General features: G+C 38.9%; 2 protein-coding genes across 7 annotated transcripts in view; one reads left to right on the plus strand and one right to left on the minus strand.

Moving 5' to 3' along the window:
• Positions 1 to 13009, minus strand: part of PARN (poly(A)-specific ribonuclease) — a 48812-nt gene extending 35803 nt beyond the window's left edge. Inside the window, exons 1-15 of one of the 2 annotated variants that reach the window (XM_032125974.1) lie at positions 12931 to 13009; positions 12517 to 12594; positions 11549 to 11628; positions 11145 to 11212; positions 10969 to 11050; positions 10243 to 10303; positions 9418 to 9583; positions 9142 to 9207; positions 8337 to 8375; positions 6455 to 6497; positions 5730 to 5810; positions 3848 to 3904; positions 2918 to 2995; positions 1721 to 1764; positions 1190 to 1232 (exon numbers count right to left, since the gene is read on the minus strand). In XM_032125974.1, coding sequence (XP_031981865.1) covers positions 1190 to 1232; positions 1721 to 1764; positions 2918 to 2995; positions 3848 to 3904; positions 5730 to 5810; positions 6455 to 6497; positions 8337 to 8375; positions 9142 to 9207; positions 9418 to 9583; positions 10243 to 10303; positions 10969 to 11050; positions 11145 to 11212; positions 11549 to 11628; positions 12517 to 12594; positions 12931 to 12949 — 1005 coding nt within the window. In that variant the 5' untranslated portion in view covers positions 12950 to 13009. The remainder of the gene's footprint in view (positions 1 to 1189; positions 1233 to 1720; positions 1765 to 2917; positions 2996 to 3847; positions 3905 to 5729; positions 5811 to 6454; positions 6498 to 8336; positions 8376 to 9141; positions 9208 to 9417; positions 9584 to 10242; positions 10304 to 10968; positions 11051 to 11144; positions 11213 to 11548; positions 11629 to 12516; positions 12595 to 12930) is intronic. The other variant, XM_032125976.1, reaches the window with a different exon arrangement.
• Positions 13010 to 13071: 62 nt separating this feature from the next.
• On the plus strand, positions 13072 to 22815 carry BFAR (bifunctional apoptosis regulator). Of its 5 annotated transcripts, none has more exons than XM_032125664.1 (8): positions 13072 to 13372; positions 16959 to 17289; positions 18119 to 18320; positions 18667 to 18836; positions 19459 to 19603; positions 19859 to 20026; positions 20539 to 20741; positions 21626 to 22815. In XM_032125664.1, exons 2-8 carry the CDS (start codon positions 17024 to 17026, stop codon positions 21816 to 21818), a joined length of 1347 nt encoding a protein of 448 aa, XP_031981555.1. In that variant the 5' UTR covers positions 13072 to 13372; positions 16959 to 17023; the 3' UTR covers positions 21819 to 22815. The 5 variants fall into 5 exon arrangements, with proteins under 5 accessions (XP_031981555.1, XP_031981557.1, XP_031981553.1 ...); XM_032125666.1 differs by lacking the exon at positions 13072 to 13372 and adding an exon at positions 13380 to 13531; XM_032125662.1 differs by lacking the exon at positions 13072 to 13372 and adding an exon at positions 15539 to 15865.
• The last annotated feature ends 648 nt before the right edge of the window (positions 22816 to 23463 follow it).

Raw genomic sequence — 23463 nt, forward strand, 5'->3', positions numbered from 1 at the left:
AACTTGGCTGAGTAGCATCAGTGAATCTACTGATAAATTATATGCATAAAACAAAAAACCACAAAGATGTATTAAAGATTAATCCCTTACTGAAGTTCTTAATCAAATATATGTTGTCAATCAGTACTACCGAGACATGCAGAATCAACAGCCAGGGAAGGCAAAACATCTCACACAATCTTTCTTAAGGTTGTCTGAGATCTATGAGGACCAGATTTCCTGTGGTTCTCAATCAAGCTTAGCTGTTCACACTCTTCATCAAGTCTGCAGACTAAAAAGTTACCAAGAACTAAGTACAGTGAACAAGCTCAAATGATGCATTAATTTGGCATCCCAAAGCAGCATTTCATAAACATAGCCTAAAAACCCAAGCATCTGCTGTAGAACTGCAAATATCAACACAACTGTACCAAACATAAAACTTGTGGAGGATTCTTACTTTTCAGAATGCCAAAGCCTCCATTCTTAGAGAGCAGTGTGCATCAAAAACCTGACAATACCTACAAGTATATTGTAGTAGCACTTCATTATGCAATGCTCTGTGCAATGCTCTGGAGTTACAGAGCTATGCACAAAGACAGATGCTGCTTCCTCAGCATGTTTTTTAATTAATTCAAAGGCACATGGGAAAACAAGAGCTTATGAACACTTATCTCAATACTTCTTTAGAGAAATAAAACTCATGCTGTAAGAGATTTTAAGAGAAACCTGTAATTTTTTTTCCTCCTGCTGACTACCCACTGAGTTACTGGCCACAAGAGAACCTCATGATGATAAAGCATTTTTCCAGACAAATCTAAGTCAGCACTCACAGTACTCTAAGGTTTTGAGTATACAAGAAACTTCCAGATCCTGTTTGTTCATGAACAGCACTTTTTTTATCTCCTGAGGGGACATGCTACTTAACAAGAAGAAAATAATGTACTAATCACATTTTACATAGCAAAAATTCTACATATTTTGGAATCCAAAGCTGCCAAACACAAAAGTCACTAGTAGGAAAAATTTGCATTCTATACATTCCGTAGGTTTAGATAAGGGGTAAAGAAAAATCATTCTTCTAAGCAGCATCACAGAAAACATTATTTTTACATTATATAGCTTTCTCTACAAAGAAATATACTTTGTTTCAATAGACATGTATTAATTCAAGTTTGTATCTTCAAGTCATTCTATAATATTAATTTACCTTAAAAGGTTGTGTACTTGCCATCAGTTTAGTATCCAGTAACCTAGAAACAAAATAAGAGCTAAATAGGTTGAAACAGAAGAATGCCCGTTTTGCCAAATCCTCAAAAAATATTTTAGTGTATTAGCTTGGAAACAGCAGATACACCCTACTGAAAATTACTGTTGGATCTTGGAACAGCCAAAACATTCCTTGGCTTTGTTCAGCATGAAAAAGGACAGCAACTAAGGAACAGCAAGAGATGCAAACAACTACTAGCATATAAATCTTGTTCCAAATGAAGCGTAGATTCAAAACACCAAACATCATGCCAAACCCAGGGGAGTAGCAAAGGTGCATCTTTTGCCAAGAAGTGAACCAACAGCACTGCTTTTCTGAAAAAAAGCTGCTCAAAAATACTTTAAAAATTGTATTTATCTAACTTGATCCCAATTTCTTTTCCAGTAACAGCCAGGGTACAGGGCTAGGGCAAACAATATCAGCTACCTGAAACTCTACTGAAATGGTTGAAAGTTTGAACTAAGAACTTACCGGGGAAAGACACATGATGTTACTTCCTTGAACTCACTTAGGTCCTAATTTAACATTAAACCGGAAGATAAAATCCAAGTCAGTGAAGTATTTACAATCTCGGGAGGACAGAGAGCAGTAGCTACAAATATCCAAACAGCCTCTAAAAGTGAGCTACAGTAACTGAATTCTCACCATGTTAAGAGATGTATCTGTCAGCACTACCATAGACACCACCTGCAATTACACACAACTACAGACTAAGTATTTCTGATTTGTCTGTCATTAGCAAGAAAGTGTTCCATCACTGCCAACGCCTTATCCTATTTTATAACCTAGGCTACCTCTAATTCCCACCTACTTAACAGTTCTTCTTAAGTGTTCCCAGCATTTAGTATTTCAATGGAATATAAGCAGTCACCCCAGGTATACAGTCAGTGACTGACTACAGGTTTAGATGTGCCAAGGGTCAAAGTACAGGAACTACTGACAATTGCTTAGGTTCCAACACCATCCAAATCAGTCCCAAACTTCTTTTTCCCATCTTACGATCAAGTGTTTCCCAGAACACCCACAAGTCCTTTAAGACTGCAAGTAACAATGTCCTGTGAGCCATCCTTCCAATGAGACCTTTGGCTTCTTCAGATAATGTTCTTGGTGCCAATACACTGCTCAGCTTAACTGAAGTGTGAGGCTGTGCAGTCATGAACTGTTAGACTGCCCTGCTGCAGTCATCAAAGTGTGCTCCCTCCAATTATTCTGACATTACACCTCTTCACCCCAGTGAACATCATCCTGCTACAAGACTGCTTAGCATTTTATTAAGTGCACTATATTATATGAAAATACACGTTCCCATTTTGTAAACTACAAGGGGGAAAATGCCACATAATTGTCATGAAGCTCCACACCAGTATCTTGTAACATCAGTTAGTTAAATACAGCTGATATAAACAAAAAACACAATTCCACTGTTTGATTTGTATATTTTAAAAATGCAAAGGGGAACAATTCAATCCAACTAAACTTTCTACATAAAGATTTATGAAAATAAGGCAGTAGCCCAGAAGTACCAAATGGATTATTTTAAAATGCTTTTCTGTACTTCTTCACAGACTGACCAATTCTTCCAATCAGAAGAAAGTGTGGAGAACAAACTAAAAGACAAATACATTAAGGCATTTATTTTTTCATCTGAACACTCAAAAGATTACTTACATCAGGTAGGGGACAATAGAACTGATGTATGGTGTGCATAACATCCAGCAGCATGTTGTGCCCAATAACAAGCTTGCCCTGCAAAAAGAACATTAAATGTCTGTTACACTTCCAGTCCTGGCCATGGCAAAGGGTATCTGTGAAAACCCCTCTCAGATGCCAGCCAAGGGCACCTGGGAACAAATACACACCAAACTTCCCCATTTGCTCTCTGCCTGCCCCACACACTCCTCCGTTCTCTCAGAGCAGCCACTCCTTTTTCCTCTACTCCCAACCATTTATCAGAGGCTTCTGCAGCAGCTTCAAATGTTGAGAAGATGCACTAGAACAGCTACTTACAACTTGGGTTCCAAATGTTATCTACTTAAGATTGAAGTCAAGTCATTTCTCAGTCCATTACCTTTTAATTTACTTATATAACAACACAATATATTCCTCATGGTTATAATATACAGTAATTATTAAGGGCATGGTCTGGCTCCTCACAGTGCAGAACCTTTCATGCCAGATTTTGTACAAGCAAGCTCCTTGAAAAAGCTCAAGCAGTTTTTTAAATGTTAACTTTTGATTCATTTGACATGACAACAACCCTTTTTGACAGCCTTTAACTGCCAGGGAAAAAAAAGAAAAAAAATCCACAATCTTTTCAGAACAGAGAAAAAAAACCCACCAAAGTTCATTTACGTAAGAGTCCTAAGAAATTGCTATTCTTGACTCTTACAGAGAATAAGATTCTTCATGTTATTCTTTAGTTTAAGCTTACTTAACTTACTACACTCAACCACTGTAAACATGAAGAAACAAACTTCAAAAGTCACTTTAACTTGAATTTCATCTTCTCTTCCAAAATGTAACAGCAAAAGAATGCTTTCTTTGAATAATTTTTTTTTTCTTACTAACAAAGGTAGGTTAAAAATCACATTAACTTACAGAATTAGCAATGGCATGAACAACTCTGGAGAATCCTACAGCATCATTCAATTCTTCCTGTAAGCAAAAATTCTGACATTAGTGAAACATAAATACAAATATTACCAAAACTGTACCTGCAAACTGGCAGATGCCCCCAGTTTGCCTCAAACTGTTTCTCGGCCATAGCCAAGAACAGACCACAAAGGAAATGTCAATATTTGGAAGATACAAGAGGCCAAAGCAGGATGCTGCTCGCAGAATTCCTGTTTTATACGTAGCTCTAGCTCACTGTCAAGTAGGACGAGTCACAAGCCCCTGTCCTGGGTTGCCCCTGGCCAGAAGCCAAACAGCCACTCTGCCCTTTGCTCACTCCTCACCAAAAATTCGAATAGAGACAGTAAGACTTGTGGATAAAGATAATGAGAGCCCTTCAGCCTCCTTCCTTTTGGGGGAGAGTGGGAGAGAAAGCCTTGACACTGTGCAAGTGCTGTTCAGCAGCAGACAAAACACATGGATGGTATCACTAGTGTTTTAGCCACAAATGCAAAGCACAGCAAAATACAGGCTGCTACAAAGAGGGGTAACTCCACCCCAACCAAAGCAGTAACAGCTGCAGTCAGTTCACTGTCAACACATGATCTCCAACAGTGCTCAGCAGCTATTACACTACAAACAGCTCAGAAGGTATTAAAATTAACCTACATATCTTCAGCTGTACTTTTTACATCTATTGTTTAAATGCAACAGGTTGAATCCTGATTGTTACTCCTATTAAATCAGACCATATTTTTATGCTAACACAGACTGGGGAAGAAACATTTTTCAGTATTATATAAACAAAATCAACAAGAAACATTAAAATGTGTGACATATTATATAACACTGTAGTTGTATAAACTGACTCTTGATAGATTTGGAGGGATCTGACTACAGCACAAACTGTTCTGTAACAGATTTTTCTTTTTCAGGTCTAGGGAAGTAATTTCTGCCTTGTGTTATCTGTCTTTATTCAACCAGAACTGAAATTCAGTAAAAACATTCACTGCTACTTTAGTTCAGCTCTGAATGCTGCTAGTCCAAGCAATAATACCCCCACTAAAAATGCTTCAGAAAAATCTACAGTAGAAGTAAATTGTTCCTGACTTGCCTTCTGGAAAAAGAGATGCCACATTAGTTAATGTCTCTTTAGATATCTCTTTCCCTCTTAAAAGGCGTTCTGCATCGAAGTATTAGTTGCTCCACCCAAATTGACTTTATCTTGATATATGAAAGCACAAATCACAAGAGTCTGATCAGGAATTTCCACAATTCCAGTCTTATGACCCCCTGAAACTTGCATCACTCAGTAAGCAAAATACAAAGACCCATAAACAGTGAGAGTTCCTGAATATAGCAGGTGTGACCTCCTGGTCAGCCTGTTACCACAGCACTAGTGTACAGCGTGTTTCTATCAAGAAATGACACATTAATTGTACAGGACACTAACTCCGACAACTAAGAGCAAGCAAGCTTTGTAAGAGAAGGGAAGACTTCTTTGTGAATCCAAACAATGTGCCAACTTACTTAAGAATTTCTGCAAGAAACTGATGTTTCCTATTATTGGGCCACGCTTCTGTGAGAGCGCAGATACCTGTAAGGAGGTATTCACTGCTCCAGAATACTCATTCAGTACTCCACAGATTCTGATTTTTTAGAATTTTTTAGAGTGCCATGCAACTCTTTTTGCTCTGTTGCAAAGCCTAAGTTATCTGGTAGCATTTAGAAGATCAGTTTCAGCCAGCCACAGCAAACCAAAGGGAAACGACACCAAACCCTATCCCGCATTTTTGCATTGCTGAGAGAAGTCAAAGATTCTCACCCTACCGCTCTCACATAAACAAATGAAATTGAATTTATTTACCTGTTCTTTTGCTTGTTTCTGCTGCTCTCTTCTTTTTCGTTCCTCTTCATCTACCTTACTAATAACTATGTATCTCTCCTTCTAAAGCAAAAAATGAATCATTTAAGGAATGACTCTGAGAAGTTCAGATTTAAGGCTGCTGCAAGTTGCTGTAAATTTACATTGTAAAGAAAACTGTCATACCTCAACAGCAGTTACTTGGCAACACAACTGTTTCTATTGTAGGCACCACATTATCACCTACTCCCAGAAGCCTACTTTAGAACGATATATTTGATTCATCCACCAAACCTAATTTTTCCTAAACTCAATTTTTTCTTCTCAAAAAAGGTTATCAGCATTTCCTTGTAAATAGTTTGTGCCAAATACCTTTTGAAGCAGAAAACTGTGATGGGAAGTGAGGACACAGCATGTGATGCTGCTGTTTTTCCTTTAAGATCACAGCCTACTTTTCCCTAATATTGAACATCAGATCCACTGTACTTTAAAACATCTTTATTATCTGTTTAAAAAGTAATATTATGCCACACAAATACATGCCCACCATACATGTTGGTCAGATATAATGTTTAGGAACTAGTTCGCTGTATTCCATTTAAAACGTTCTCCATTTGCATAATAACAAAGCTCAAGTTAGATCTAAAAGTCAGGAGAGATGGTGAAATTGAGAAATACAATTTCCTTTAAACAGAACAAATGTTAGAGGCAGTAACAGGCCTAGTTACCTTATCTGATTCCAGCGTTTCCACATGGATACCTTTCGGATACCTACATCAAAACAAATGAAAAGAAAATATCAATAGCTATTCGCTTGGCATTTAGCATACTGAAACCACAAGAGTGATTCAGTAATTTCATGTTTCATTATTACTGTAAGTCTTAGGTGCAAAAGAACTACCACAAATCTCTTTTTAATTCTAATAATGGAAAATTTGAAGCAATAGGATAGTTTAACTGGCTCCTTACATTACCTAACAGTAACTAGCATTTACACAATTTCCCATGCTATTGTTATGGAACCTGTAACTTCTTACTTTAGTGATATTAAGCAAACATCATCTAGATATTTCATCACAATCTAGAATCTTTGCTTTCAAGAAATCCAAACCAAAAATTCTGGTGAGAATGCTCTTTTTTACTTGCAGCCCCAAGACTGCATGCCTTTAATACATCAGTTATTTGGGGATTTATTAACAACCCTGAACTTTCTGCTAGCAGTAGATTTTAATAAGAATTATTAACTCAAATGTCATCACCTCTGCTACAGGGTTGCATCATGCCACTACAGCCACATTTAATTTCCAAAGTACTGCCATACACAGAGCCACAGAGCATCCAACTGATAGCAAAAGTAAGAGAATACTGCCTTTTACTGCTAAACCAGTAGCAATTACTCTCATCTCATTATAATAAACTAACCACAACTGTGCAACCACTGCAGAACCAGCAAATTTCCTTGTCCTCTGGCTCCTCCTAAAACTAGTACTGGAGAGCACACTCCAAACACTGTTGTGTCCTCTCCACGCTGACTGCTCACAGTTGAGAGCCTCAATCTCACTTACGAGCTGCCTCATGCCACAAACCTTGGATGCATCAAAACACTGATGCACAAGAGAACACTTCAATACAGAAAATGAGCTGTGAAGAGGTCAGGACACAAGGGCAGTCAATAACTTCACTCTTTTCTGCTTTAATTATCTCCATGCTACCTTCACAGCTTGGCTTTCTCTCTCCAACACACACAGAGTGTACTCATGTACAGCAATACTGCTGAATGTTAAAAAAAACACAACTCAAGAACACATTCTTCCATCCACTCAGGGAAGACGCAAGGATAAGTGTCAGACAAACATAAAACTACATACTACAGGAAGCAATAGATATTTTACTGATCTATTAAAAAAAAGACACTGAAAAATTGTCAAAAACAATTCCACTGTTCTTCAGGTTAGTTCTCAAGCTCACTTCTTGCGATTCCATTTTATAAAGAAAAGCTTTATTTTATCCACTTTCAGTACTGCAGCACTGAATTAACTAAACATACAAAAAAAAGACTTGTGTATTTTCCACATCTTACTAGTGCAGTCATAACAGTGAAAATCTTACTCTACAGCCTTATAGTTTCTCCTAAGGCCTTAAGGGATATATTTAGGCAATATACTAAGTTATCAGAACTGCTTATGCTTGGCATCCAACAGAAAACTATAACCATACCAGTGCCTACTACAGAGTTACTATTTTTTCAGGTACCTACTACAGAGTTACTATTTTTTCAGGTAAAGTCCACAATCTGTATAAGCACATGCACTTCCTGTTCAGTAAAAACCTAGCATGCTGCACTTGTTACATAATTCTAGGCTGCACTGCTCTATTCAGAGATTTTACATAGGAATGAAAAAACAAATACTAAGATTTAAAATATCTACATTAATCATCACAAGTAAGTTTAATGTAACTTAACTTCAGAACATTACAAAAGTCGTCTGTTAAAGGGAAAAAAAAAATGTCTATATGAATCACCCCAAAGTTAAGTAGATCAGCTCTTACCCAGATTTCTTACCAAAAGTACTAAAAATATACAGTAAGGCAGTATTACCAGTAACTTACTTCCAGCTCAAGGTCTGATAAATTAATTTCCTTTGAAATCTAAAACCAAAAGACAACAGTGTTACTAACAATCCTTTTACAGAGTGTTTCCTAGTAATGATTTTCAGTTTAAGCTGACTCGAAATGTACGTTTGTAGGAAGATTTTTTAAAGCAAGAGTCACTGCAATCAGAACCTATAGGCTAGGAAGAGATTTACTGAATTCCAATATTCAGTTGCCAAGCTGTAAAGGCATTTACACCATGTTTTACAGTTACCCACATATCTTCCCCTCAGAGAGTATTCTGTAGTCATGGTCACTCTGTATAGATACAGTGATGGTACCTTATCCCCAGCTTCACCATGCTGTACTATTTCTAAATTCAATTTTTAAAAAAAATTTTTTAAATAATCATGCTCTCCAAATATCTACTCTCCAAAACAAATTAGATTTTTGGGAAGGAGACCTACTAGAAACAGTCATACACTGCCAACAGTGAACAACCAATAGCTCAACAGATTTGAAAAGTTTGTTTATAAAATGCATCTCCAACGCTTATGGAACACTTCAACAGTAACAAAAGGCAGCTCACATATACATTTCTTGGCTATACTTAAATATTTTACCACTACATGCAGAAGATACAGCTCAAAATAAATTACAACACCCGTATACATCACCACATTTTCTCAACATTCAAAAATTAATCAAATGTAGATTTTGCTACAGTTAACCCAAGTAAACATATTCTTCCCTGTCACTCCCCCAATTCTGTATGATCAAAAAAAAAAATTTTTTTCGAAGAGATGCAGTTTCAGAAACTGACCCTGTACATGGCTCCAGTTCCAAACTTTCATTTTCTTCATTCTTTAATAAGTCTTCTATCTGTTCCCTGGAAGAAACAGATTATTTGCTTCTATAACTACTACTTGATTTTTTGAACATTTACAGCCCCTCCCAAAAGACAAGAAAATGCTTCAAAACAAAAAGAGCAGTGTTTGTTACAGTGAACTAATAGAAATGTCTTCAACATATGAAAATGTTACTACTGTTCACATTTTAGTTTTAACAACATCAGAGTACATTAAACAGCATTACTTACATTACTTTCTCAACAAATTTTTTCTGATCTTCAGGAATTGTTACAGGGCACTTTGTGGAATTAGGAGAAATGTATGACAGAGATCCTGCACCATTGGCTTGAGACCGTTTTTCATCATACTGTTCCCTCAGCTGTCTCTCTTCTTCCTGATTTAAATATGGAATTCCTAACAAAAAAAGTGAAAGCTCATCATAATTAGAGACAAATTAGGGATGTGTAGGGATTCAAGCATTTGCCTCTGTTACACCCCTGAAGGCTGAAATCAAACCCTTCCCTTTCAGTCATCTGCTCTAGATGTGTGTCTGTCCAGGCGTCCAGCACATGCCAGGTTAGCTGGAACCACTGCACTAAAGAGCCTCCTCTGCACAAGGCACGAGCCCCAGCACTGCAGAGCTGCAGGTCACCACAAAAGTATTGAGCACTTCTATCCTTGCTATCTGCATCACTTCAACAGCAGATCTGTAGCAGCCCCAGTCACAACGGACTGGTTCCTTTCCTAGACATTACCACTGATGTATTACACAGCTCCATACCTTGTTACTCTCTCTATTCATGCTTTGCCTCTATACAAAAATAAACAACCAAGCTCCCATGTAAGTGGGAATTCCATTCTGTTGAACTATGCAATGAATTCTTGGGAAGGGAGTTACCACCAGCACAACAGTAGACTGGATAGGAGTAATTCAAGAACTTCATTAGGAGTTAAGACAGTGTCATGGATGGCAGCCTTCTTTCTCTTTGTGGAAAATAATGAAAGGTGTCATCATAAATTTTGCAGACATTGAAAGAAATTTTAAAAAAAACCACAAAACCACAACAACTCACCGTTGCGAAAAACTTTATTAAAATCAAATCCTTGGTTTGCTAAAAAATCTATACTTGAACTCTGCAACAAGAGAAAAAGGCTTTACAATTGGCAAAAGTAGCTGTGGCATTAAAGATCAGTTCAGTTATCTTCATGCTTTTTTAGAAATTACACAGAGTCCAAAGCCAAGAACAACCAAGTCTGTGACCCTAACGAAGACACTGAGAGTTTAGCCTATGCTACTTTTCTTATCGGTTTTCAAATTCCGTAAAGTACAAAAATAATGAATATGCTAAGGGTTAAAGATGAAAGAACAAACTATGTGGAGAGAGGAAACTAAAGAAAGCAAAATGTGGTTCAGGAGAACAAATCTGAGACCAGAAAAATGTTGGCAATAGCCAGGGAAGCAGTGAAAGCAAGATAAGCAGATGAGAACAAAGGATTAAAAAAGCAAGGAAACTGGAAGTTCAATGAGAAAGGGGAAAAAAATAGAATTATCTTGCCAGGTTTGGAACGTTATCTCCAATTCCAGAAACCACACAATGCAATGCATAACAAGATTTAAAAACTGAAGTCAAGGATATTATCTTAAAGCTCATTTTTGGGATTGCTCTTAACTGATGCTTATTTTTTTTTTTATAAGAAAAAAAACCCCAACCCAGAAACTTACATTTTTCTATCTTTAAAGTTGAAGTTTGTTTTGGGTATACCTTTACCAAACAAAATTTAATTGTTTTTCTACTAACCTGACAGACAAACTTGACATCTGGTGAATTTCTGTTAAAGGGTTTTGGAAAAATATAGAAGTTAAATGACTTCATTATATACCTGTAGAAAAGACAAGTTACATATCAATACAGCTTATCTGTATTACTTTAGAAAATCCCCAATTAAGAAAACAAGAATTAAAAGAATAACATACTTTTCTTCTGTGTCATCATATTTAAAAGTGCAAAGGCCAAACTGAAAGAGCAAAAAATCCATGGAATGCTGTAAAGGAAAGGAAAACTTTGCATAAGAATAAAATATGTACACATTTAAAGATTATCAGGGTGCATCCATATATGATTTCTCTCAATTTCAAAATTAAGTAAGGTGAATCTTCTTAACCAATGTTTGTTTTGCTGGCAATTTTACACACCAGATTTTTTCAACTAGTTTTCATCCCTATTTAATCATCTTACTATTGGCCCAAGATGACTTTAATATGCACTTCCATTCCACAAAGAGACAAGAACCATCTCTCTTCCTCCTCTTGGTCACACACACAAGATGCTGCACCAAAAGCAGGTTCAGTTTTCATTTTAGTCCATGTAAACACTTTACCTTTTTAAGTTTCTGATACCTTTCTTCTGGAGTGTCAAAGCCATTTGTTAATGCACTAACTGAAGGCCCATCACTGATCCCTGAAAAAGTAATACATATTTTTCTTTGAGTAAGCTTTTCAAAATTAACCACAGCAAAGAAATGCAACAACCAGTAATTTAAGAGAAACGTTTTCACTTAAAAGTACGTGTTACAATTATTTCAGTTGAGAAAAATACTACTGCATAAAACCCATTCCTTTTAATGGCGGTGTTCTAGAAGCAAAGCTCTTCTGCAAAAGTTCTGTCATTCTGGCTCCTATTCAACATACCAGTAACAGGCCAAGACCTACCAGTACCCTAATGTAAATGGGCTTCACAACACAACGCAGGATCAAAGCAAAACTAAAAATGCGAAGAGTGTTGCCCAGAGATTCATTGAATAACTTACATCACCTTAACCAATATGCAACAACTGTGTTTCCACAAGCACCTCATGTAAGAAAACCTAGTCTTGCTCACATTTGTATCTCATGGATGAAGTGAACTCTGCATCCCAAAAGCAAAGTACCTATTTAAAGCATCTCTCTGCTGCATGTACCCTCTGGGTTTCACAAACACACAAGTTCTTAGTGCTGCCTTTCCATGTCCAAACATTTGTAGGGCCACCCTCACTTATCCCAATCCATTGCTTTCCTGAGGCATACAACACCTTCTGGTTTTTTTCACCCTCAGCTGCAACAATTATCAGTTGTCATGTTGAAAGATTACTGTGGGAGCAGAAGCAGCATGAGCATGACACGTATCTTTGACCAAAGCCTTGCTATCGCGCACGTAACAACTGGTTTAATCACTTTGTGGTAGCCTCAGCTTTAGCTTTTCAAGCCAACCCTGAGACACATCATAGGAGCAAACTCGGGCACCGAGGTCAAACCACCCCCCCTCAGACACTGCCAACAGTTCACAATCACAAAACAGGTGTGACTGTACCTGAAAACTCCCCATCGATGGCCAGGAAGTCCGACTCTTCAATGGCTTCATACACTTTGTTTAGGTTATCCTTAAAATCTGCAGGTAAAGGGGTAAAACACACTTGAGACTACAATCGACATCGTCCGGCAGCCCGGCGCCCCTCGGGCGGGCAGGGGCGGCCAGCGCCGGCCAGACACGGCGGGGCAGGGGCCTTCCCGCCGCCCGCTCAGCCTCGGGGCCGCGCCTCCCCGCTCAGGGCTGCGCCTCACGGGTTGGGGGGGAGGGGGGGAATGGGGACCCCTTCGCCATGAAGGAGAGGCTGAGGCCGGAGCGGCCACCTGCCCAGGGCAAGGAAGCCGGTACACCGGAACACCGGGACAGCTATGCGCCAGCGGCGCAGAGCTCGGGGCGCAGGGCCGAGTGGTCACTCACTGCTCCTGATCACCTCCATCCCGCGCCCCCGCCCGCCGGAGCTCGGCCCGGCACCGCCCGCCGCCGCCGCCGCCGAGCGCTTCCGGGACCGCCCCACGCGCCGCACGTGAGCGCGCACGTGAGCCCGGGCCGCCGCCATTTCCTACCGGGGCGGAGCCCTCAGGGCCGCACCGCCCTGGCCGGCTGCGGGCCCGGCGCCGCCAGCTTTGAACGGTGCCCTCGGCCGGAGGCAGTGTGCTCTGAGGGGGACCGGAGTGGCTGCAGCCCGGGGGGAAGTCTTACACCAGCCGCAGTTCCGTGGGGTGTAGTGAAATGTCATAGGTGTGGCCTCGCTCTCAGAGCCAGAAATGCGTAACTAGCACCAGCAAGGAAGAGATAGGAATCTGCCTAGGAGACACCAGGAGGATGGTGGAGAACTGCTCGGGACGATGCCTTAATGATTGTAAGTCCAGGGGAACTGGAAATCTTGGCTTACTGCAGAAGAAGCGTCTTCCTATTACAAGCGGCAGTTTGACACCTCCTTGTGGAAGAGCGGAGCTCAGCACCCAGCAGGATGTCCCCGCAGCAGCGCTGTGGGAGGAAGACCTGCCCCAGAGAGAGGGTGCTGCACAAGGGCAGAGGGCAGGAGCTATGGGCACGGGGGGCACAAGAGTTCAGTGTGTGTGCTGCAGGGCTGGAGTTCACACGGCTCATGAAGCATCTTTTCCAGAATTCCAGCAGAATGAAAACAAATGAAAAATTCCCCACAAATTGGGGGGGGGGTAATTTCTGTATACAGAGAAAGATAAATAATTGTGCAGGCATTAGTGGAGGGAGCTTTTAAAGATTCTTCAGTATCAAGATTTGCCTTTTCAGTATAAGCTATTTATTCAACAGACATTCCCAGCAAATCATCTAATATGGTTAAATGGTTCACAATAAGATGTTAGTTAAAATTGCAGAGATGTTTTTATTTTGCAGTAAATTGGCTGAAGCCAAAAATTTTCATGTTACTCCTCAGGTTTTTAATACGCATTTCTGCAGTTTCTAGTTAAAGTGCTCATAGCACTTTAAAGTTTTATTTTATATTTATTTTTAAAAGCTGTTTTAGAAGCCTGACATTTTCCCCCAAGTAGCTGACAAATCTGGGAACTCTTTGCTTCCTTCACCTACAAAAGAAACTGCACATCAAACACTAAGATACTGTAATAAAGTACTTCAATAAGAATTGAAGTACTATGTCTTACAGATTAAACATTTGTTACTTCAACATGTATGTATTGTTAAATAAGCAGAAGGAACATGGAAAAAGTGGGAGAGGGCAATACAAGCAGTTAGTTTGAGACTCCATAGTTTTTTTATATGTCAAAAGTTTTATAAACTAGAACAGAAATGCCATGTTTTCACATCATTCAAGTCTGCTGCACAGACTATCAAACATTTGTATGTTCTGTTACTTTACTGAACATTGAATGTGAAGCTAAGTGAAAACACACACAAAAAAGTAGTAAAAAACTATAATCTAGAACAAGGCCTGAGTATTCCGGGCTGCATTTTCACCTTGTGTACCAAGGTAGATCTAGATGAACTCCCTCAGATCTAGAAGAGGTTGAACTCTTTCATGCTAGGGTAGTTAAAACGATTTGCTGATTGGTTCTGTGGAAAAAATTGGCTAATACAGGAGAGAAAACAATGAGAGCCTACCATTTTATTTTTGAAATAGGCTGGAATAATTAACTAAAATGTCATTTGAACTGGACTTGTAGCTTGCATCAAACTGGAACAAAATCTTCAAGAAAATGTCACTGTGTTGAACAGTGAAAAAGTACATCTCAGAGGTACTTTAAAAATTCACAGAATCACAAAATCGATTAGGTTGGAAAAATCCTCTGAGATCATTGAGTCCCACCTGTGACCAAACACCACCATATCACCCAGACCGTGGCACTCAGTGCTACGTCCAGTCCTTAAACACCTCCGGGGATAGTGACTCCACCACCTCCCTGTGCCGCCCATTCCAATCTCTAATCACCCTTTCCTAATGTCCAACCTAAACCTGCCCTGGTGCAGGTTAAGACTATGTCTTCTGGTTCTGTCACTTGTACCCTGGGAGAAGAGGCCCATCCCGACCTGGCTACAACCTCCTGTCAGGGTGTTGTAGAGAGTGAAACATTTTTTTTTGACTAGTCAAAAAGAATTTCAGTAAGGGAACAGAGACTGATACAAGTATTGTGAACGTGTGGAGAGATAGACTCCTATGTGGTAAAAATAGTTTCTGTGCAGGATGCGTTAGCACTGCAATCAAACTAGCACCTGAAAGTCTCATTTACTTCTGAGAATACACCTCGAATCTTTATTGTAAAATCAGCCTTGAAGAGTTTCTGCGAAGGAAGGCTACCTGGGTACGTAGTGCACAGTAAGCAAACGTACCTCAGTTCTCACGAATATGGAAGTGCGTGTATTCCCAGAAACGGGAGTGTAGCAGTGCTCGTGTCTGGTGATTTTAAACGCTTGAAATAAAAAAGATGAGCGGCCATGGTGTCGCCCAGCGGCTGCGGCGACGGAGGAGCCGCAGTGCCGCCGTGCTCGCGGGGCGGGGCGGAAGCGGCAGGGCGGGCCTGGCCCGGTCTCTCCTCAGCCCGTGGCTGCAGCCGGGCCGTGCGGGGCCCGAGCCTCCTGCTGTATCGGGCTGGGGCCGCCCCCGCGCCGGCCCGGCCCGACCCTGCACTGCCTTGCCCGGGCAGGAAAGGCCGCGGGCCCGCACCGGCCGTGCCGCGCCTCAGGAAGCAGCGCGGAGGGCAGGAAGCTGAAGCTGGGAAGAGACCGGAGAGGAGCTAGGAATTATTCTGCTACTGGCTCTTACTTGGCGCAGACTGAGCGGTGAAATGTTTTTCCTGTATTTTCCACAGAAGTCCTGTGCCTCTGTCTTTCAGGAAAACTAGAAGAATGTTTTTAGGTGCAAAATCATGCTTTTATTTCTCCATTTATAAGTGCTGTTTCAGGTTTGTGTTTTAGAAAGCCAGCAGCCTGTGCTTTGCCAGGGAAATGCAGGTTTGTAAATCTGAGGATTTTAGTTTCACTGTTGAACTATTGGTTTCTGTTCTTGAGGTTTTTTCTTAATTTTTATTCTTTACCTGCTTGCATGCTTGCCTCTTTGTGCTTGATCTGGATGGCAAGTTGGTAAGTTAAGTAGTAAGCAGGAGCCACATGGTGGAGAGTGTAATCATATTTTGGTTTGCTAGTGCCTGAGGAGAAAACTGTCTAGTTCTTGGTATCTTCTAACATACCATGAGTGATGAGTGAATGATCTGGATCAGTGTTTTTATTAAGAAACTATATACTGTTGTGTAAGAGAATGGAGTAGGAACATCAAGCAAATAGGTTTAAATTTTTGGTAAGCTTAGAACCATCTTAAACTCCTCTTATCTGTGCATTTTCTGTAATACTAACAAAATAACTACAAGTAAAGTTAATGTGGAATTCAGACCTTTGAGAAGGTGTGCAGATCAATCCTTTATGATTCTGAAGCATATGACTTGGTTGATCAAACTTTTCTCTTTTTTTTAACGTTGCCCAGCAATGTCTAGCATTGACCTTTGTTAGTAATGTTTTATTCCATATGCTTGGAAAGAAGAGGGATGAAGTAAATTAGATCATTACATTATATTGGTATTTTATCTTTGTATCCTCTGATGGTATTTTCTAATAATATTTCCTTTGACTGGTGTATTTTGCTAAAACCTTGATTAAAGCTACTGTCAAAAGTCATGTGAATCATAGTGAGTTATTTTGTTTCACTTTCATGTATTTTGTAACATGGGAGAAGAAAGTACCAGGAGATTGACCCCAGCTATTTACGTCTAGAATCTGGTTTTGATTGTAGTTAGCAGTGAATGTGTTGTTGAAAAAGTAGATCATGCTTCATTTTGGGGGGGGCTGAGTTACTTAAAAAGTTTAAAACCATCCGAGTGACAAAAGCGGTGCAATGATAAACCACATTGCTTACAATTCTAAACTTCTGTAATAGCTTTTTTCTTGTTGCTTTACAGAAGTAATGCCTTACCTGGTTTGAAGATCTAAGAGAGCTTTCTGTTTGTGTAAGGCATAAAAGAGAATGGAAGAAGATGAGAGTTTACGAGGGGAAACAGAGAGGGCAAAAGTTGAGCCACGTGCTACTCCTGGCCCCGGTCGGCAGATATCAGTCAGTGAGTTCCTGTGCCACTGCTGCTACGACATTCTGGTCAATCCCACCACCCTGAACTGTGGGCACAGCTTCTGTAGGCATTGCTTGGCCTTGTGGTGGGTATCGTCCAAGAAGAATGAATGCCCTGAATGCAGAGAAAAATGGGAAGGATTCCCCAAAGTCAACATCCTCCTCAGGTGAGTGAACTGTTTTGTGAATGCCATTTTTGTGTAAATGAAACCACGGAAATTAGCTGTCTGGTTTCTTGAGCTTGCTGCAGATTTTCTTAGTTTATTGGTAATCTGAACTGTTGCAAAAATTTAAATCCCAAAAGCTTTCAGCTTCTGCACTTGTAATGAATTATTCAAGTACATGGAATTAAGGAGTGGGTTGGTTGGTTTTGTTTTGAGGGAGGAGGTTTGTTTGGGGGGAGGGCTTTCCCCCCCTTCTAAATGTTTTGGGAGATGGAGAGGCAGGATCCTGAGCCTTCTAATATAGCTGGTTGTTTTCTAATAATTCTAAGTTAGATTGATCTTGGATAATTGTGTAGTTATTTCTGTAATAGGTACTATTTATTGGAAGAAATGTGATCATATTTCAGAACAAAGCTAGAAACATCTCTTTGACATCTTGAATTACCCACAAGTTGTTTTGTTAATAACACTTTATTTGGGGTTAATAATATTTTAATAAATAGATGGTAGGATTGATGGTAGGCTTTTATGTTGTCTTTTGCTTAGCACTTTTCAATAATTGAGGCTTGCCAGTAGCACACAGAATTCTAATTTTATTTAAGAAATGACTTGGGAGTTATGTGGTATTTTAGCTTTAGAAGCTAAGGAAAATGTTGTCTGGCTGTGACTGATATAATTTTAAGTTTACTAAGATTTAATAACTAATTTTTTCTTGCTTTCAAAGATGATAGTCTTCAGTAGAGACTGGAAAACACAAATCCAAAAATTAGTCCCTTTTCTGAATATTAAGCCTCAACGGTTACAGTATAATGACAAATATTTTTCCTATTAGGGATGTTATTGAAAAGCTATTTTCTGATGCCATTGAACAAAGAAAAGAAGATATTCAACAAAACAGTGATATAGCACACAGCTTAGCAACTTTCCAAAAATATGGGAATGACCAGATGCCGACAGTTCCAAACACAAGAAGAATTAATCCTCGAGGAGGAGGGTTTTTCTCAGGCGTTCTGACAGCTTTAACTTGTGTAGCAGTAAGTTTCATCTGATTGGTTTTCCCTATTTGCTTAATTAAGCATGCAGTCAAATATTCTTAAATTACATGCACAGAAAAAAGATTGTCAGGACAGAAGAGACTCCAGCTGGGCAGAGTAAGTAAAGTGGCCTTCAGAGCTGTCTGTCAGGAGCTACAACTGCAGTGTACAGCAAATGGAAGTCAGTGGATAAAACTTCAAGATACTTTCTTATGAATATTCTAGTCTCCATGAAAAGGAAGATTCTACATGTCAAGCCCCTTACTGTGTGTTTATTTATATCATTAATGTATTTGCTTTGCAGGTAAAGGATCTTTGTTTATTTATCTCTGTAATCTACCTGTAGGTAGTTCTACTTGGCTATCACTGGAGTAGCAGAGAATTTGAAGATGATCTTCTTGTCCACAAGCCTGTTGCTAAGTGGACTGCTGAGGAAGTGATACTCTGGTTAGAGCAGCTGGGCCCATGGGCTTCACATTACAAAGAAAGATTTTTACCGGAGAAAGTAAATGGAAGGTGAGAGGCCTGATGGTCAAGGACAACTATCATGTGATTGGACTACTGATAGATTCATTAGGGATGGCTTGTTGTGAAATGACCATACTTTGTTACATAGATTGTGGGAATATTCTGTAGATGTATCAGAATAAATTTCAGAAGACGTTTTACCAATTGCCATTGAAAACTTTTAGTAGCAGATACTTACCAAGCTACCTGACAATTTTTGAAGAACTTTTTAAAACACTGACGATGCAGACTGAAGTGATACTGAGAGTAAAATTCTACTGATGTATTATCCACCCCTTCCACTTTTCCTTTCTTATGGAAACATGCACGTGCTATATGCATATGTATTCCACCCAAGAGCCATGCTGAAAGCAGGCAAGAGGAAGCTGGAAAAGAAGGAAATTTAAAACCCAGGCTCCGAGATGCAGTTGGTGTAGAACTCTTGATATGGAATGTAATGATGATCTTTTAAAGTCCCTGCCAACCCAAAGTATTCTATGATTCTTTCACCCAAAAGGTGCTACTTTGTATCAGTAGCTTAATGTTTCAGTATGCGGTTGTGTATTTGTTAGTCCTATCTTTTTTTGGTGAATAGGCACTGTTTACCTTCTGAATTCTTCTGCTTTTGTAGACTCCTCCTAACACTGACTGAGGAGGATTTCACCAAAGAGCCTTACAGTGTAGAGAACAGTAACCATAGGAGAGCTATTATGGCAGAACTGGAATGTGTGAAAACTTTAGGTGTTAAACCACCACAGAACCTTTGGGAATATAAGGTAAATTTTATATAAGTGTGTCATGTCATGTATATTGATTATTTCAAAAATAATATCTTTAAAACAAGATTGTCTTAAAGCCAGGAGGAGTGTTAAGGTAGTGGAATTACCTGTGTAAAAACTACTCAGTTTAATGAACTGTTGTTTTGAAAAACAATCCTTTGAAAAATGATTGTCAGAAAATCTAAGAACTCGCATGTCCCTTTCATTTTATTTTTTCACTGATTGAAACTTGATAATTTGATACCTTTATAGGCCGTAAACCCAGGAAAATCACTCTTTCTTCTGTATGCAATGAAGAGTTCTCCAAGACTCAGTATGTTATACCTATATTTGTTTGATTATGCAGAAGCTTTCCTACCTTTCATCCACACAATTTGTCCACTTGAAGACAAGTATGAAGATACTGTCACAAAACTGCTAGTAAGTATTCAGAACATTAAATATGCTACTTGCGTTAGTTATAAGCATTTCAAGACTAGCAGCATAAAAACACATGATGTAATTATTCATCATTTCATCTATTTACACTACAACTTTAAAAACAAAAACCCTACAGAGTAAGTGCTTCCTTGATTTTATTGTATGCAATCACCACTGTTGGAACCATTACCTTTAATAGGATTGATTCAAGGCTTTTAGACTTCAAATGTGTGAGACTGATTCTTCTGAAGTTCACATGACTACAGAAAGGCTCTTCACTCAAATTACCTGTATTTTAACAAATGGCATTATTGGGTCTGGCTGGCTGTGATGTTCTAATCTAGTGGAAATTACTGCATTACAGTATTACTACTAGCAAGTATAATAAAGATAAATTACTGCTTTCAGTGTACAAAACCCCTAGCTTTTCAACGGAAGACTAGTGGAAATAAGCCAGTATTAAGTTTGTTTAATAGAAAATTGATTAACAGTCTTTTTATCCTAATTTACAGGACCTTAAAGATCCTTCTTGGAGGCAATGGAGAGAATTCATTGTAAAGTATTTATTTTTGCCATACCAGCTGATAGCTGAATTTGCTTGGGATTGGCTAGATGTGCACTACTGGACATCAAGATTTATAATTGTAAATGCCATGTTGCTCTCTGTTTTGGAATTATTGTCCTTTTGGAGGCTCTGGTCAAGAAGAGAATTAAAGTAAGTCTTACTGAGCTTGTGGAAGAGGGTAGGAAGTACATGGCCTTATAAACAGTCTTACAATTTCACAGTTGCTCACTGAAGTGAGTGTCTAACCTGAGCTCTGAGGTTAATAACAACGTGTGAATCTGAATTACCACATGTGCTACTGCTTGCTCTTGAGTACCTTTATTTCTGTGAATGCATCCAAGGGTTTCTTACAGGTGGTTTTACTGATCAGATGTAGCAAATGCGGAAACAGTAACAGGCATGTTCTTAACCACTGGGAGATATTAACCCTTACCTTGAGAACTGCTTCTTATGGTGTCTGGTATTAGCTGTCAGCTCAGAACGAAATGCATCAGAATTTAGTCATGATACAGTGTAGTTATTACAGGATGAGTCCTCAGAATCCTAAGTAAGTTTAGTTATACTGATACTAGTTCTGATAATTTATCAGAATTTCTGTTTTCTGTTCTACCTCAGTCTTAATTCAAGCATATTAATATTCATAGTTGGTGGGACCTTTTATTTCCAGTTTTTGCAAATTGTATGGGGGAAATTCTTGTTTTGGTGTTTAGTGGATTTTGCCTTTGCCAGCCGATAGAGGGCAGAACGTGCCCAGAACAGCACAGGAGACATGGGACAACCTGCGGAAGAGCTGGGATGTGGCACTGGAACCTGCTGGGCACTGGGGTCTAAGTGCACTGACTCAGTGCTTCCTCTTTAAATCTGGTGCTACTGGGTTTTAAGAAAGCTTTTCCTGAAGTGCAAAATGGTGGTTTTTACAGGTACCCGAGTAAGGGCTAAGTAATTTAAAGCTGCAGCACCTACTAGCTGTTCTTAGAACTGGGTAAAAACAAACCAGAAAGTTCCTCTAAGCCTTTCCTTTTCCTTTTTCACAGGACTATTCCTCACAGAATGTGGAGACATTTCTGGAAAGTCTCAACCCAGGGACTTTTTGTTGCCATTTTTTGGCCTTTTATTCCTCAGTTTGTCTGCAATTGTTTGTTTTACTGGGCCTTGTATTTTAACCCAGTTATAAACATTGATCTTGTGGTTACAGAGATAAAGCGTCTGGAGACACAAGTGCAGTGATTGGCATTGGAACTTTTGAGTTGTTTAGCTTCTAAAAATGGACATTTTTGAATAAACTTTGCTTTTCTTCTTTATGTACGTGGCAGTGAAAATGGTGGATTATGTTAATTTAAACATACAAAAAAGCTTTAAGGTAAGTTACTCTTAAACCAGCTGATTCCAAATTGGAGGATGAAGGAAAAAGGAATTTTCTGTTGAAAAAAAAAATGCGCATTCGTGTATAGCCATGTAAAACTCATACAGTCATCTCACCCTATTTTTGGTCAGATAAATTTCTTTATTCTGTCCTGAGCATTCTGTGTATTTTCAAGCCTGCCTTAAAATCACTGTCTTCTGCACTGCTTCAGCGATTTCTTTTTTTTTCTTTTCAAACTTAGCATTTCATACTTAGCAATGTGTTCCTCAACTTAAGTTTGCCAAAGGAATGTCCTTCCTGGATAAGCTTGATGTTGAAAGTACTTCATTTATTTCAGTCTTCTTTACATGTAAAGTTGTAACTACCTTATACACAGTCTCACAGTAGAGTTTGTTCCAAAATTCCTGCAGTTGAAGGCAAAGACTACTTGAATTTTCTTGTGTCTTGGAAAATATGGTGATTACCATGGAAAATTTTTTATTCAGATCAGTTAGACTTCATCAATAGCTCCTATCATTCTCTCTTCTTGAATTCTGTTGCTAATTCATAAATTCAGGGTTATCTCTTAAAAAGGATTATTTTGGAAAAGTGACCTGACACTGTAATTACTTATGGCAATATAATGTGTGTATCTATGTCTGTGAGCAAATATTGACTGGAAAGTTAGTTTGTGTAAGCAGGATTGACATTTGTTAATGTATGTTCTTTTGACTGAAGCAAAAGGTAAGATTTTTTTGAGAGCTTTGTCCCCTTGCATTCTGCATTGGTTTGTTGTTTTGTTTATTTCACTTGTGTCAGTAATATGAACTAAATTTCCATATGAATATTTTTCATGATTAAAGATCTTTTTTGAAATCTTCACTATTCCTATAGAGGTGGGTTATTTTGTTTGGGTTTTGATTTTTTTTTTTTATTTTTAAATATTGAAGTACATGTTATTAGCTCTGACTTGTGCAAACCTGTTCTCTAGCCTGCATCTTTGAGTAAGTTGAGATGGGTGAAAATAGACATAAAACACTCCTGGCTCTATAACTGTTAAAGTTAGCAATTACAAAAAAGTGTATTATTCAGCAATTCAGGGTATTGATTTCTCTTTCCAAAAGGTTAAAAACGTCCATGAAGTGACCCTAGCTAAAACCATCTTTACATCCTGATGAGGTATGTACACTTCTGAACTTCATAAACTCTTGCTGTGTAGGATCAAGCACATGTGGGAAAGCTGGCTGGTCCTAACGACTTTTACATTTTTTCATGTTTCTGTTTTGGTGATGGTTTGCATTTGCATTTTTAAATCTGGCTTTTAAGTTCTAAGGGTAGAACTCCTCCCTGTGCTTACAGGAAATTCTGGATGTACATAGAGTAAGGAGCTTGAGCCATAACAAATAAGCAGCTGTTTAGAAAACTCTATTTAAAAAGTAAATGCTAGAAAAAAAGAATTATATTAGGCTTTCTTTAATGCAGGTAGGATTACTTAAGGTGAATGAGATTCAACAGTTAAATTAGGCTTTA

The sequence above is a fragment of the Corvus moneduloides genome, chromosome 16 (genome assembly GCF_009650955.1).
Source record: "Corvus moneduloides isolate bCorMon1 chromosome 16, bCorMon1.pri, whole genome shotgun sequence".
In the NCBI taxonomy this organism is placed as follows: Eukaryota; Metazoa; Chordata; class Aves; order Passeriformes; family Corvidae; genus Corvus; species Corvus moneduloides.

Bases quoted from the DNA above. Each gene is read 5' to 3' on its own strand.
- BFAR (XM_032125664.1), top strand. From the start codon at position 17,024: ATGGAAGAAGATGAGAGTTTACGAGGGGAAACAGAGAGGGCAAAAGTT. The intron at 17,290-18,118 runs GTGAGTGAACTG...TTTTCCTATTAG, and splicing joins AAAGTCAACATCCTCCTCAG to GGATGTTATTGAAAAGCTAT. The intron at 18,321-18,666 runs GTAAGTTTCATC...ATCTACCTGTAG, and splicing joins CAGCTTTAACTTGTGTAGCA to GTAGTTCTACTTGGCTATCA.